Here is a 15162-nt window from a genome sequence, read left to right on the forward strand (position 1 = left end):
TCTGAGATGTTGCCGTTTGAAATATATTCGATTCCTTAATTCGAAAACGCTGCATTGTTATCTTCTTTAAATTTATGCGTGATTTTCTTGGTTATCTGTTTGGTTTTGTAGGAAAAACTGTTCTTTCTGTTCTTTTAAGATTTTAGATTGAAATATTTCGGTAGATATACAATATACCAAATGATTCAAGTTTTTGCTTTCTATTTTACGTGTTGGTAACTATTGATTTCTTATATTTTGAGCAAAATTTTGGGAGGGTTGCTGTATGCAATAGACTGAATAGCTGATTTGGTATAATGCATTGCAACATTGCATTGTAGAATTTTTGTAATAACTTTTTTTATGAATTCTAAATATATTGGATTTTTTTGTCCGATATACTATATGCCTGATATACTGTTTTCCCTGGTGTAGCTACTTCTGGCATGGCAAAGCAAGTTTATAGTTTTAGCTTTTTACATAACGGTTATTAGAAACCTTTGCTCGTGTTGGACATTTTGCACTTTTATTTTACTTTATTTCTTTTTTATTTTTGCACCTCCTTATATTTTCTATATAGAGTAGTGCAGATTGTGAGCAACCCCGATCACAGGGCTTTTTTTTCTCTCTTCTTGACTTGCCGTTATAAAAAGAGACAAAGAGCCGAGATTGGATTGTTAGTTTTAAAAATTTAAATTACTATGTTTTATGTTTTTGTTTGGTACATGCATTCAAAGAGAGATTCAGTGGATTCTTCCACGGGAATTCGGCTAGTATATTATTATTAAAACAATAAAACTAATCATTTAAAATAAACAAATGTGACTTGCCACTAAAGAATAGTAAAAAATTACAATACAGTAAAAAATAGTACAATTATAGCTATATAATCCAAGAATGATTTATAGTTATAATTATGTTAATTATGCTTATGACGTATATACCAGCAAATGAAAACAACAATTATAATACTGACCAGTAGTGCTAAAAATGATCCAACTAATGGTATTATAAACTTGGACTTTCCATTGCTTTGCATTGTACCTATCTTCGTTTGACATTTCTCACCAAAATACTCTTTTGTGCAGTTACAATAAAAATGGGTGCTATTGCGTGAAACACATTGAGCATTGTTTAAACAGGGAGAAGTTAAATCACAGATTGTGCATTGACTTTTGTTAGCGATGGTAAATTTCCAGATCGGCACAGTAATGAGTGGTGTTGGAAGGTAACATGTTCCGTTAAGTTTTATATCCCTTTTTGCATTCTTCAGACCTTGTAGCATCGTATAAAATTTGCAATCACACACTAAAGGATTGTGTGTTAATTTCAAACGCGATAGGCTTGGAAGACCATTAAACGCTTTTGTTGATAGATGTTTAATTTTATTTTTAAACAAGTTCAATACAATTAGTTTTTTCAAATTAAAAAATGCAGAGTCTTGGATTTTTGCTATGTGGTTATGGCGAAGATAGAGAAATTTTAGATTTTTGAGATTTGAGAATGATCTAGAGGTTAATACTGTTAGATTATTATTTGACACTTCTATTCTAGTCAAGTTTGGTAGCCGAGAGAAAGCACCGCCTTCAATGACCTTCAATCCATGTTTTATAGTTACTTTAGCTAAACTGTTCAAACCGAGAAATTGATCTTTTCGGATAATTCTAATTTTGTTGCGTCTTGAGATGAAGGACCTCAGCAATGGCATCTTACTAGACAAACCATCAGGGATTTCAGTCAAACTGCTGCTTTTTATCGAAAAAGATGTTAATTTTGTTAAGATGGGGAATGATTTCAGCACCATAATATCTTCTTTATAATATCGAAATATGAGTTCTTTAGTATTTTTTGATATAGTCTGTCCAATTTTTTTTAAATCAGCTTTTGTTAATACAGTTTCGCCACAATCAACTTTTCCCCCATTACATGAACACAGCAATGGACATGCTTGCACGTTATTAAGAAGAAGTTGTGCAACGACAAGTAACCGTAATTGTAGTGACAGCATTGTCATCATTGGATTATTTTCAAAATGTAGTTCTTTTATTGTTTACACACCACAAACTAAAATCTTCAACTAATATATCTTTCTGAGGTAATCGAAAGATGTCCCTTTCATGAAGCAAAAGCGATAACAGAATCTTCTTTGCTAGTCTTATGTTGTATCGATCTTCTTTCGTGTCTGCAAATACTAATAATAACAACAAACTACTAAAAGATGCGTTTGTTATTCCTTTTAATAGTGGTTACAATTTATTGACATTTACGAACACGCGTAAAGACATTACGCGTTTCCCTTTTCGTCGCAATACGGCCTTTCGAACAGGAAGTTTGTATAATAAGAGCGGTAAAAGTAAATTTTGGAGTCATTTAAAGAAAAATGGCGTCTCGTGCTGTACGGAATTATACTTGACAAGAATTCCGTTCTGAAGTAGTATGGTTAGGTTTCGAAACGGTTGTTAGATTTTGTCGAAAATACACGAAACTACTGCAATATCCTTTAGTTGGATATTAGCAAAAAATACAATTTTACTTTTCCAATATTTTATTTTACCTTGTTTTACTTACTTTGACCAGCAAGAACAAACAAATTTAAACTTTACATACATTAAAACATATTAAAGAAGAGCAATTACTTTTGTTTCAGAAAAAAGGTATTATTTTGGTGTTATTGAGTATTTTTGGCCCAGAGATCCAGTATATAGTATATATATCCAGTAGATCCAGTAGTTTGTTGCTTTAATGAGAAAGTGTTACTAAAGGTTTAAGGGACTTAGCTAATATTTAAATTGGTGGTTTGTATGAAGGTTTAGCGAAGGTTTAAGAACAATTTAGAAACTGCTTGAGTTGCAGGAAGTTCGAGTTTGTGAGTGTTCGATTCGTTGGCGGTATTTCGATTCGTTGGCGGTGTTTCGATACTTTGGGTATTCTGTTGTTTAAAATAAGAATTACGTTTTAGAGAATGAAGTTCAAAAGCGGCATAAAGTGTAATAACTTTTTAAATACTGGATGAAATTACCTGAAAATTTGTGACTTTTTCTAACTTTTAGTGGACTAAAAAAAAATTCCAAAAATTGTCCTGTCAATATCAATTTGTCCTTTTTGACAGGTGGTCATATCAACTTTTTTATTGTAGTGTTATAAATAAATGCTTTCTAAACTAACCAGTTATATGAACATGGGATTATGTATGTGATAGTAACCAAAAGTCATCATACAATATTGACATGCATACTGTGTAATTTGCAGTCCGGAATATTGGTAATTATAATAATAATTATAATATAATTATTATAATATTATAATATAATAATAATTGGTAATTTACAGACCAAATTGTCTTTATTGAGTAGCTACTGACGTAAGTGCTAATAGATATACCAAGTTTTATTCCATTACAGCTACTAACACTAAGGTTCTCATATATAGATATTTCAAAAAAAATTCGTTGCGTTTATTCGAAGCATTACGATATTCTTGCATTGTTATTGAACAATTTAAATTTGATGCTCGTTTTGTGTAAAACTTTCAGCTAATTGGTCCGGATTAAAAGTTTTTAGAATAGAATTTACTAATTACCTGTGGTGAAGCGTGGTTACAAGTTCGTGGGCTGTCTTCCGAAAAACATAACTCAAATTTATTACTCTTGTCCGCAGATTTTTTTGACGATTTTTCTTTAAAAAGTTTCAGGCGTAACTAATTATATATCACTGTGTTCCCTCTACGTTTCTTTTGTTACAATTTAGTCTTTCTCTGTTGAAAAGACTTTCTCTTGTAATCGCACTGAATTGCGCAAAGCTTTTTTGAGATAAGGAGAGAAAATTTGAGATAAAAAAAGAAAGCAGTATGACAGTTTCTGGAGAATAAGAGGTTGTGAGCGAGATAAAAAAATATGTTTCAAACGTATTTTGGGGAGTACTTCACTAAAAATTCTTAAAAAATGGAGATACAACTTCTAATATTTTTGGGACACAAAGCTTATAGCTATAAGCACAGGCGTGGAAAAAAAATGGTAAAATTGACAAAATTGGTAGTTTTTAGTTAAAAAAAATACGTTTTAACCCTATTCGGCCCGAGGGGGGGGGCGGATTCCGCCCCCCAGACGGTTTTTTTTTAATAAATCCTGATTGCTTTCTTATATGGCTATGATACTTACTGAGTTTCAACATTTATCTATTAGACACCTGCATGCTAAATGTATAGGTCCCATACCTTTCAGAGGCTTTGATATTGGCCATTACTCGAAACTACCCCTAAAATCTCTATGAAATCCTTATAATGGGGAAAATATAATAACTCCTGTTAGGATTATCCTTAGAACTTGAAACTTGCAACACAACTTTGTTTCATCAAGAAGAATCATTTTGAATAATTGTGACACGTGACTAATCCGATTTCCCGATTTTGTCGGATTTTACCCGAAAATCGGAAAAAAACAGATTTTCGGGCAATTTTTGGCAATTTTTTATCCGATCCATGTAAAAACCGAAAGGTATGTTAAAAAAATTTTATTTATCTTTCAGAAACTTCAAACAGAATGTTAAAATTCGCTCTAGAACAAAAGTAATTATATTTTAAGCAGATAGTGGCATTTTTAACAATTTTCAAGCTTCTGATAACGTCACATAAAATGTGCTGACGCAAGCAAAAATTTATTGCCGCCATTTTGTTCCTTTAATGACGTACTATAAGTGTGCCAAGTTTGATTCAATTTGAACAATCCTATGAAAAGTTATTGATAGTCGTGATGGTCATAGTATGTTCGAAAAACCCCGGACCGAATAGGGTTAACGGGGATTTAGTTTCTCAGATTTCTGTAAAGTCTGCTGGATCCACTTAACTTTTTTTCCCTTTAAAGGTACATAGAATCTCTTTATATGTCGGTATCAGTTTACTTTGTGTATTAAATCAAGACAGTAAACAATCAATCGTTTACTTAAAATTCCGAAACTCAGTCAAGTAATTTGAATTATTTTTTAAAGTTGCATATTTCGGTGCGTCATAAAAGATCATTACGCAAGGAAAGTGCCCCCTGATTGTTTATAGAAGAAATATTTTCACACAGTTTGTTGGACAAGTTCCAGGCCACAATCATTGCATAACAACAAACATAAAAATTCAAAACGATGCAAAGTAGAGAAACAGTTAAAAAGTGAATTAAACAGTCACAGGATAAATAAATAATCCACGGTCCATTGTTTTTAACCGTTACGAATGATAAATGATACTTATTTAAAACTCTAGTAATAAGCTGCCTTTACATGATGTTTCATTTCAAGCGCGGGAGGGGATAATAATTTTATTTCGGTCTCTAGTCTTTATGCCCAATTTATATGGTTACAAACGAAATAAAACTCATTTCAGTGATGATTATTTTCGTCCATAAAATATTCATGTACCCGTATCGAAACTATTTTCGCTTATAGAATGCAGCACAAAAATGCAAAGAATTACATGGTGTAGGTAATAAAAACTACCCAAATATAGCATTGAAAATTGGCCACCAACCTCGCTGCCAAGGCATTTTGCCCTGGTGATAAAGTTGATAACGGTAATACTTTCGACTGTTCTGTGCCTAACATAACCATTGAGAATATGAAGCTTCAAATGTCGTTTACAAATACTAGAATTAAAAATGCCAAAAAAATAATTAAAAAAATACAGGCTCACTTGCTAAACTTGACATAACCTAAATCCAAAAGTATAAAAACTTTTAAAAAATATCGCGATAAAGAATTCTCTCCTTAAAAGATTCTTGAAGATTTATTTGGCAGATGTAAGTAAAACGATGAACGAGCATATCACTATGACTAAACTAACAAAATCAAGAAAGAAAAAAGAAAAGACTCTTTTTTTTCGATTTTCCCATACCTTTTGCGTATTATTATATGTTTTTTATGAAAGCTCGGCTGCCGTGGAAAATGCTGTGTGGTCGTTAAAATGTAATAAACTGGCAGTTATAAAATAGACACGAGTGTATCTCAAACAACTAAACGATTGAAATATAGGACAGTTTGAATAAATTTCAAAATGAACAGAAAACACGAGGCACAATGGATTGTACATTACCAGAAGTGATAAAAAGTCAATTATTCGTTGAAAGCTGCCAATATGAACATCAGCACGCTTAAACTTTAAAAATAAATGATTTTTTATAAGTTTATTCATTTTTTTTTTGTCTTAAGTAAATTTCAGCACTGGTTTTTCTCATTTCTTTGCCAAATTCCGCAATGTTTCTATTAGCGTTATTTCTTATCAAAATAAACGCAAATAAACAATATGTCACCCTTGCCAACTATATTTTTATACTTGGCACAAATTTTGATATGCGTGTGGTACTACTGGCCTTCTCTGTTTACTGTAGAAATTTGCGGTTTTTAAATTTAACGATATATGTCTTGCTACACTAAGCGAACGAAATAAGGAGAGATACCATCGCGAGGTAGCTACTCACAGGGAATTTGTCGATCGAATTTGTCGGGAGGAAGTAACAAAATTTTCGTGAAGTGACGAAAATTTTATCAGGCGAAATTTTTCCTCACGAATAATTTTACCTGACTAATTTATTTTTGACAAATGACTGTTTTCGTTATTTGAGTTATTTGTGAGGAAAGTATTCATTGACTAAAATATACGAATTTTAAAATTAAAAAGAATATAATAATGAAAAAGTGAAGAAAGTTACCTTCGGTTAATATTTTCCTGATAAAGTATGTTTTGGGCGATACCATTATTACGTCATTTTAAATGGTTATTGCATTAACACAAAAATGACACATTATCTTCACAACCACAGCATACTGATCCATTTGTTTGTTTACATCCGCCCTTATGTAAAAATCAACAACGAAAGCAATTGCACTTGCATCACCACCGCAAACTTTATTTGAACTTTGTAACATTCGTTTCGAATTTCAAATTAGCCATTGAGGGAAGAAATGTTTGCGAAATTTCCATTAAACAAAGCGCTGTTTTGACCTTATTTTTGTGGTTTATTTTTGTGATCTGCTCAAAATTCAAAGAGTCCAAAATTCTTTTGGGGTTTCAAGCATCATACGTACTTTTTTTTCTTCAAGGACCCACTATTTTTATTTTCATTCTGTAGATTGTACACACCTTTTTTCTGATTGATCTTAACTTTGGTGATTCTTATGAACCCAAGAATCATGCATAAATTTTTTTCCTAGGATTTTAAACATTCTTATCGAATTATGTTAGGTAAAAATACCTCCCGGTTAATGATTCGTTATTTATTTACATGTTTACATTGTTTACAGAAAATAACTTTCACGGAATTTCTCCATTGTTGACTTGTGAAACTATAAAACATGAAATTTCATTTTTCACCTTACAATGAAATTTTCAAGTTTTTTCTGATTAAGGATAAGGTTTGTCAAGACAAGCATTGTGTGGACAATCATGCCTGTTGTCAACCTTGTCGTGTTAGTAATTAAATGCATTTGGCACATTTTAGAGTATCAAATAACTTAACTAAATACAACCTAGAATAGAAAATTAAAATGTGACAAAAGCAAGCATGAGAACATTCATTCCGAAGAGCTCTTACATTTGAGCACTTCAATATCATTAACAAAGGACTTAAATCCAACTTACACCACAACAATGAGAAAGTAAAATTAGTATCTTGCATTAACATAAAGAGAGAAAATACAATGCAATTTTTGGGAGTATAATTAGATAAAACGTTGTCCTGGAAGCCTCATATTCATGTAATAGAGCATAAAATAGCAAAAAATATCGGATTGCTTTTTGAAGCTTAAGCATATCTAAACCTCCATTTTTTGAAATTTATATTTTTCTTTCACACATAGCTACTTAACGTATTGTAATATTACATGGGCAAAATTGTAAAAATCATACAGTAAACAAAAACATGCATGTAGAATATTTATATAACATTTTATTTATTAACATTTTATACTCAATAACTGGGGCCTTGGTGATAAGGCTCAAAGCCTCCTACTTGCTCCTGCTTTTTTTGTGAAAAATTAACGCATATGTACCTTTTTTTATAGGCGAAATACATAATCCTTCTTTCTTTATTCTCAAATCACAATTATGTGCAATGTAGAACGTTTGACAACTTCGTCTCATATATATGGCTTTGTGACAATTCTTAATCAGGATGATTGTCATAGTCTGCTTCTATTTTTGTTTTTTTCATTCTTTGGTAAAAACACATTCACCATGTTCTTATTAATTTAACGAACGATTTGGTCTGACTCACTGTGCTTAATTTTAATTATTCGCCCTTAATACACAATTTAAGAATTTGCAAGTGATGCATCTGGAGATGCAGCTAATTCTTTTTTTCATCAGAACCTCGACATATTTCTAACTCGTTTCCAGGGCTTCTTTTTGTTTCTGATGTTATATGAAACAGAAGCTCTAAGGTCGAGACTGGCCATTATTCCGCTATTCTTGTCCAAAACGCATGCATTGAAATATTAGTTATATATGTGTGATTTAAAACAAACTGCATTTTCTTGTTTTAATTTAACTTAAATGTGTAAAAACTCTTATTCCTAATAAAATGAGCACCGTATTTAAGAAAAACTCAAGTAAATGGAATCATTTATACATATTTTGCTTCGACTTGAATTTGCTTCAGTAAGGTCAAAGGAAGCCAATAAGTAATGGAAGTTCTAAAAATAGAATTTTTGCAGGGCATAGAGTGGACATAAGCTAGAGGTTTTTTGAAGTAGTTGGGCGTAGATTGATGTTAGTAACGAAGGGCGTTAACTAGTGTAATGTCTAACATAGAAATATACGATGGACAATTTAAGCATAAGAAAATATTACCACATTCAAAATGGTGCTATTCTTACAGTGCAAAATTTGTCTTGATAACTTTTTTTGGTACCTTGTATAGCTATGCAAGAAACTAAGTCAAAATATCATTGTTATTTGAAATTGTATACCCAGGATATCCTCTTCAGTTCCTCTTGGTACTGCTACCAACGAGGATCCAGCGAGAGGGGTGGGTCCTGGTGCATTTAAAGCTCCCATCTGAGCCACAAAAGTCGTGCAAGCACAGCAATCGCTCAACTAGACAACCGGCTAATATAAAAAACCTAATTCTCATGCTGAACGCTAACCGGGAAAGGATAGATTCACACTTTCATAGTCTCTGGCATGACTCGACCGGGCTTTGAAGCCAAGACTTCCCACACGGAAAGCGAACGCTCTACAACGAGGGTACCAGTCGTTGTCCAACATCTATATTCACCATTTCAATATGCATTTGTCAAATACAAGACTGAAATAAACTATGAATCCATATGTTACAAGTACAACGCTTTTTTTTTCAAATGAGGGGCCGATTAAAAACCATCTATATTGTAATAGCCGTATACGTCGCCTATCACGCAAAATGGTAACCGCTGTAGCGAGACACACGAAATACGTTAAATAAAGGACAAGCAAACCCGTGGATTTATCCACCGGGCCATCAACTAGTCTAATTAGGACTGGGTTAGCTGGTTGTTTAAAAATGTTCTTGTAACAGCATCTACGCATTTTTTTTTCAATATATTCTTGTATGTAGCATGTTATGATACTTTGAAACATTGCTTGCATATATAAAAATGCTCCCTAACAGCTGAAAATCTATAAGATTCTTAGGGTAAAGTAAATGAACTTGTATTAACTTTAAGTCCAGATATTTGTTTCAAACAAAGTTTTGGATTCGTGCTTGTTTTACAAACCAAATGCAAACCTATGCAGCGAAATGAAGTAGTGTGCAAATATGTTTATAGCTCCCGCCATTGACGAAGATAACAATATTATTTCGACTGAAGACGTATAAACTGACGAAACTGCTCTGAAAAAATGAAGAAATTAGTTAAAAATAAGTAATTTCAACTTGTATTCTTTAAATCTTCAATATAGACCTTAAAAATTATCAATTAGTTAATTAAACCTGCTAAGCGTATTTGATATAACGCAACTGTTAATTTAGATTTATTTCCCCAAGGATTGATGTGGCCTAGATAGATTTGTTGCAAAAACTCAGATATAAGCACTTTAATTAAACCACACCCTATAGCTAAATAACTCTTCACGTTCCAAACAATACTTGCTCAATTCTTCTTGTAAATGCGCCAATAATAACACTTCCTTACCAATGTTTACAGTAAGTAACCTACTACCGAAACTACCTCCAATATCTTCACTTCTACACTGCCAACTCATCAATTTAAAAATAGTAGCACTATCAGTAAAAAATGTGTTTTATATAATGAAGCAGAAAAAAACTTGCATTTGTTTCCGTTAGATTTTTTTGACTAAGCCGTTCTTTTTTACTAATTTATGTCCAAGGTTGTAGTTGAAGCAGTTGTTTCAACTAGTTGAAACGTGTAAGCGCAAAGTTTAAAGCAAATCTCTCGGGTTGGAATCTGCGGGTAATAGGGACAAGTGAAGTTTCGGACCGACGAAATATATCCGAACATACGCAGTATTTGTGTGGGTTTGTATTTGCTAGACATTTTATTGTTGTTATTTTTGTTCCAGGTTATTTTGTTTACTTTTCTTTCCCTTGAATTACATTACGTCATTTTTCCAGAAAGTTGAGAGTTTGGTTGCATTTCAACTTTAAGAGCAATCCAGTGTCGTATTAAGTGGACAAAGGGCGGGCATAGACACTTTCGCCCTCCCAATATATTTTTAAAGATGTTTTTTTTTTTAAAAAAAGGACTAAAATAACAATGTCGTTTCCTTTCGCTATTAAAACCAATCCAATGCATTGATTTTACCGAATTTCTGTGTTTTCCTTTTAATTTTTAACTCCTAGTTCAATGACATGATAATTTTTCGCTTAAACTACTCATCTCATCTATTACCATGGCAACTGTGTTGCTAAACGTAGTCCAAGAAAATCCTTTTTGAGCGGCTTATCTTAAAATAAAATATTAAAAGAGATAACATCATAGTCACCATTTAGCAAGCAAAATGTGCAAACCAACCCAATATATAATGGTTAGTGGCGAAAACACGTGTTAAGAATATTGATGACGTCATAGCAAAAATGTTAGTTAATTTTTTATATGATGCTACATTTATACCAAGCTTCACAGATGCAGCTTAAAGCGTTCTGAAAAAATTCTTCTTCCCTCTTTCTCTTTTCCGACCCCCTCCGTCCCAATACCAACCAGGATATATTTATAACCAGAAAGCTTAGTATAAAAAAGGTTTAAGATCTTAGGATTAGAGGTATAACATTGATAGGATGTTATTAATAGCAATATTGTAAATATTGAAATGCTTATCCTGTATAAGTTTGTTTAAAATAAATAAATAAAATAAAAATAAAAAATGCAGAAATGTGATTTTTGTGAGCAACTACACAAAAATGCTAAATTTTAAAAGTCCAAACTAAGTAATATGTTGTAAGTAATTCTATCAAGCATAAACAAATGTTGATGATCGGGAAGTTTGTCATATTTTTTCTTAAAATATGAACCTGTAAAAGAATTCACTTAAAAAGCTTTTTTACAATTGATTTAATGCTGATTTGTTGTCATTTTCATTAAAAAGACACAAACAATGAATTAAAACTTTAGAACGATATGGAAAATTATAATAATATATGATAATAATAATCTATGCCAGATATAGCTATCGAAACGTAGCCTAGAATAAACTCGCTTGTTCATGAGATAATAATAAGTTGACTCCCTCTATTTCGAATCTGTATATTTCGAAGAATTTTCCATATTTCAAGCGAGTGCTCCGTCACCGTCAATTTTCCTTAAGAATCTTTTATAAAAAACTTTCTACAATTCGAATCTCTCTAATTTGAAACTTTCTCTAATTCGAACAGTTTTTCAGTCACTTCAGAACGAATCTTTCCCTAATTCAAATTTTAGAGTGTCGTTTAATGTCGACCTGAGAAAAGCATCAGGTGATGCAACTCGTATTGTTGAAAGAGATCGTCTCTAAAATGTAAAGTAATCAAATATTCAACAGTTTTTCAAATACAGTTTCTTTTTTTCTGTAAACTATGAAATTAAAGATTGAATGAAGCCTGAATTACGTTTTCCTGATTTTAAAATAAAAAAAAAGATTTTAAAATTTAAAAAGGAAACTTTCTATAACTCGAATATCTCTATAATTCGAACAAAAAATTTTCCCGTGGCAATTCGAATTAGGGAGAGTCAACTGTATCTAATTTATTCAAATAATAATAATAATAATAATAATAATATAATAATAATGTTGATTTCCCGTGACATTGCCCGCACTTCAATTATTAATAAGAAAGCCACTAAATTCTCAGCAGCTTTTAAACATGATATTAGAAATTTAAATTAGCATACAATAAAATTCCAATAAAATCGCTATACTTTATCACGTGATTTGTTTTAGCCAATTGAAAATGTACACAAAGTTTTCATAAAATACAGAACATTTTTAGTCGTATTTAAAAGAAATTGTAGAAAATATAATCGACTTTGACGGTCACACCCGCACACACAGTTTTCGTATTAATATAAGGGATTTCATTGTCAAAGATGCTGACGAAAACATATTAATAGTTCCCTAAATTGACTTGACTTGATAACTCAACAAGACTCCCCTCACAACGATCACCAGTTGTTAAACACACTGAGTATATTAAACATTGTGCAAAAAAGTAAGTGGTCACTGACGTTAATAGAATAACTGTTTAAAGATAATGTTTCCATTCATTCCTTAAAGTTAAGTTTGAGTGAATTCCTGGTAGAATATCTCGAATTTTTACAACAAACATCGAAGGATTACTCAAGCACACAAGACAAGTTGCTTAATGTAAAAAAAAATTCATATCAAATTAAAAGCCAATACAAGCTGAAACAAAGCAGTTAATGTGTTATAATTTAACACCAGTTTCAGTAACCCAAAAGTGGTTTTTACGACATTTTTCGACCTAATCAACATCGATTGATGCAAATATAGGATTACCTATCTAGAAATTGCTCTAATTACTTAACTTAGTGTCTGTGTGTACATGTTTGTGACGCTAAACCTATTTTGACAAATATTTCATAGTAAAACATCCTGTCAGAAAGTATCGTTCATAAGACAAACATTATGCGAAGATTTACTCAGATGTTTAACGATTTGCACAAGTTTTTTTTGACACACTTATTGGATCACTTAGGGAGCAATCATTTTGATAAAACCAAAATATTGATATTTTTATAAAATAATGAGTACCAAAAGAAGAAAGTGAATTAAGACATACTTTCATAGTTAAATAATAGGAGTTATCTTCTTCGGCATACGGCCGAAAAAGATAACTTTTTTAGGAAATTCGGGTAAAAGTCCTTAAAAACAACAGAGCTGTGAGAGATTTATTTCCATTGGGAAACTTCCAAGGTAAAACAGAATTAAGATTTTGTGCGCATTCATCGAAGATTTCCATTACATTTCTTTTTTTCTAAAGAAGTTATAATAGCCTTTTTGGCAAAGTGGGCAAAGATAAATGAATAAATAAAAAATAAAAAAAACGTCTGAAAAATTTGAAACAGATGATGACATAAAATTATGACGGCAGCATTGATTCTTAGTATCAAATTGATGTTTTGGTTCGTTGCTCCTAATGCTGTGAATTACAATACAGATGTAAAAATTACCCCTTTTCCGTTTAACGTAACCAAAACACCCTTTTTTACAACAGGGTTATTTTGTGTAAGAATTTACACATGCACTAAAACACAATCTTTTCTTACTTTCTCTCAAGTTTTAGTACCTTTCCTTCATACACAAATACAGATTAATAATCTCAAAAAAAGTTAACGTCGATAATAATAATTGAGACGCAATGCTGAGTGTTTTGTATGAAGTTTACTCAAAAGTTTTTGAAGATAACAGCTGTGGTATATGTTTGTTTGTTTTTTCTCTCTTTTTGTAAACATCCACTCATCAAAAATCCTCTTTTTTTAAACATATAGCAACATTTTCATTCGTCAGAAAATGTATCTAAAAGTTTCACGAACCTATCAGCACCAGCCTATTCTGATAATTTGTTTTACATATATGACTCTAATATGCCAAATAAACGGAAAGACTGGTGTAAAAAGAGGGAGGGGAGGTTTTAATGTAGTATCATTGCCTTAACCAAATTGTATTAATTCACAAAAAATTGGACCAATCTTTGATTTTTTACAATTTAATGAAATGACTTTGCTGGGGTGTGTCCTAGTAGTAGTGGAAGGGAATTGAAGTACCGTAAAATAAAAATACAAAAAAGTTCTTTTGTGACCAAAGAGTGATCAGCAAAACGCATATCCATCTCTCAATAATTCATGTGACATGTATGATTTTAAGTACCTTCATTCCAGCAAAGCATGTATCTACAAGTTTCCTGAAAGAAGTAATAATCATGATCTAAGACAAGAATTACAGACTCTAGTATTAAAATTTAAGTAAAACTATAAATTTGGCAATCTTCTCATGACGTGGATTTAAGTTAATCCAAGCTTGGAAGTCAGTGAAAAAAATATGTTTGACCTCATACATAACGACCACCTACAACGTTTTAAAACCTCACATTCTCTTGTGAGGTGCGCGTATTGTTTACGAATTAAATAACTTAGGTGGCTTTTGCAATGCCGCTTAAACATCAATGATTTTACACAAGAAATACTAGAGCCCATTCTCTTTTGCAAAGAGGTATATATAGAGACGTCAATGGCAGTTTTTTCATATACCTGTGCATGAAAAAACTCAAAGTTTCAGAGACTGTACAGGAAGATGGAATGCTTTTACCTAATCGTTTTATTTCTGACGTGCACAAAGGCGTGGGTAAAGGAGATGGAAAGTAAGTGTTTTGTTGTTGCATTTTTTCTTTCACTGTTTAATCTAATAACAGATGATCAAGACGGAAACAAAAAATTTAAAAATTAATCTACGTAAATTGTAGTAAATCGCTTTTAAATTTACAGAATGTGAAATAATAGACATAAAAGAATACAAAAAACACGGGTTTTTTTTTCTATTATAATCCTTTTGATTTCTACAAATTTAGAGGTTTTAGAAAAAATGTGAAATAAAACAGATTTTATTAGGTCCAATTTTTAATCCAAAAATGTTCATTTTGATATTCATGAAAAAGTATTTGATTGATTTCTAAAAAAAATATCAAATCAAATGTTTTTAAAACTCGTTACAAGCAAAATT

The 15162-nt window shown here is 31.5% G+C and overlaps 1 protein-coding gene across 1 annotated transcript; it reads right to left on the bottom strand.

Annotated features, from left to right (window-relative positions):
* Positions 1–781: 781 nt before the first annotated feature.
* LOC130613393 (slit homolog 3 protein-like) lies at positions 782–2114 on the bottom strand. Its single transcript, XM_057434745.1, has 2 exons — positions 956–2114; positions 782–811 (listed from the first exon to the last, which is right to left on the bottom strand). Exons 1-2 carry the CDS (start codon positions 1994–1996, stop codon positions 782–784), a joined length of 1071 nt encoding a protein of 356 aa, XP_057290728.1. The 5' UTR covers positions 1997–2114.
* Positions 2115–15162: the final 13048 nt, after the last annotated feature.

Source organism: Hydractinia symbiolongicarpus, chromosome 11, assembly GCF_029227915.1.
Source record: "Hydractinia symbiolongicarpus strain clone_291-10 chromosome 11, HSymV2.1, whole genome shotgun sequence".
In the NCBI taxonomy this organism is placed as follows: Eukaryota; Metazoa; Cnidaria; class Hydrozoa; order Anthoathecata; family Hydractiniidae; genus Hydractinia; species Hydractinia symbiolongicarpus.

Excerpts from the sequence above, each read along its gene's own strand:
- LOC130613393 (XM_057434745.1), bottom strand. The coding sequence starts at position 1,996 with ATGATGACAATGCTGTCACTACAATTACGGTTACTTGTCGTTGCACAA. Across the intron at positions 812-955 it reads GATCATTTTTAGCACTACTG|TGGCAAGTCACATTTGTTTA; the intron begins GTCAGTATTATA and ends ACTATTCTTTAG.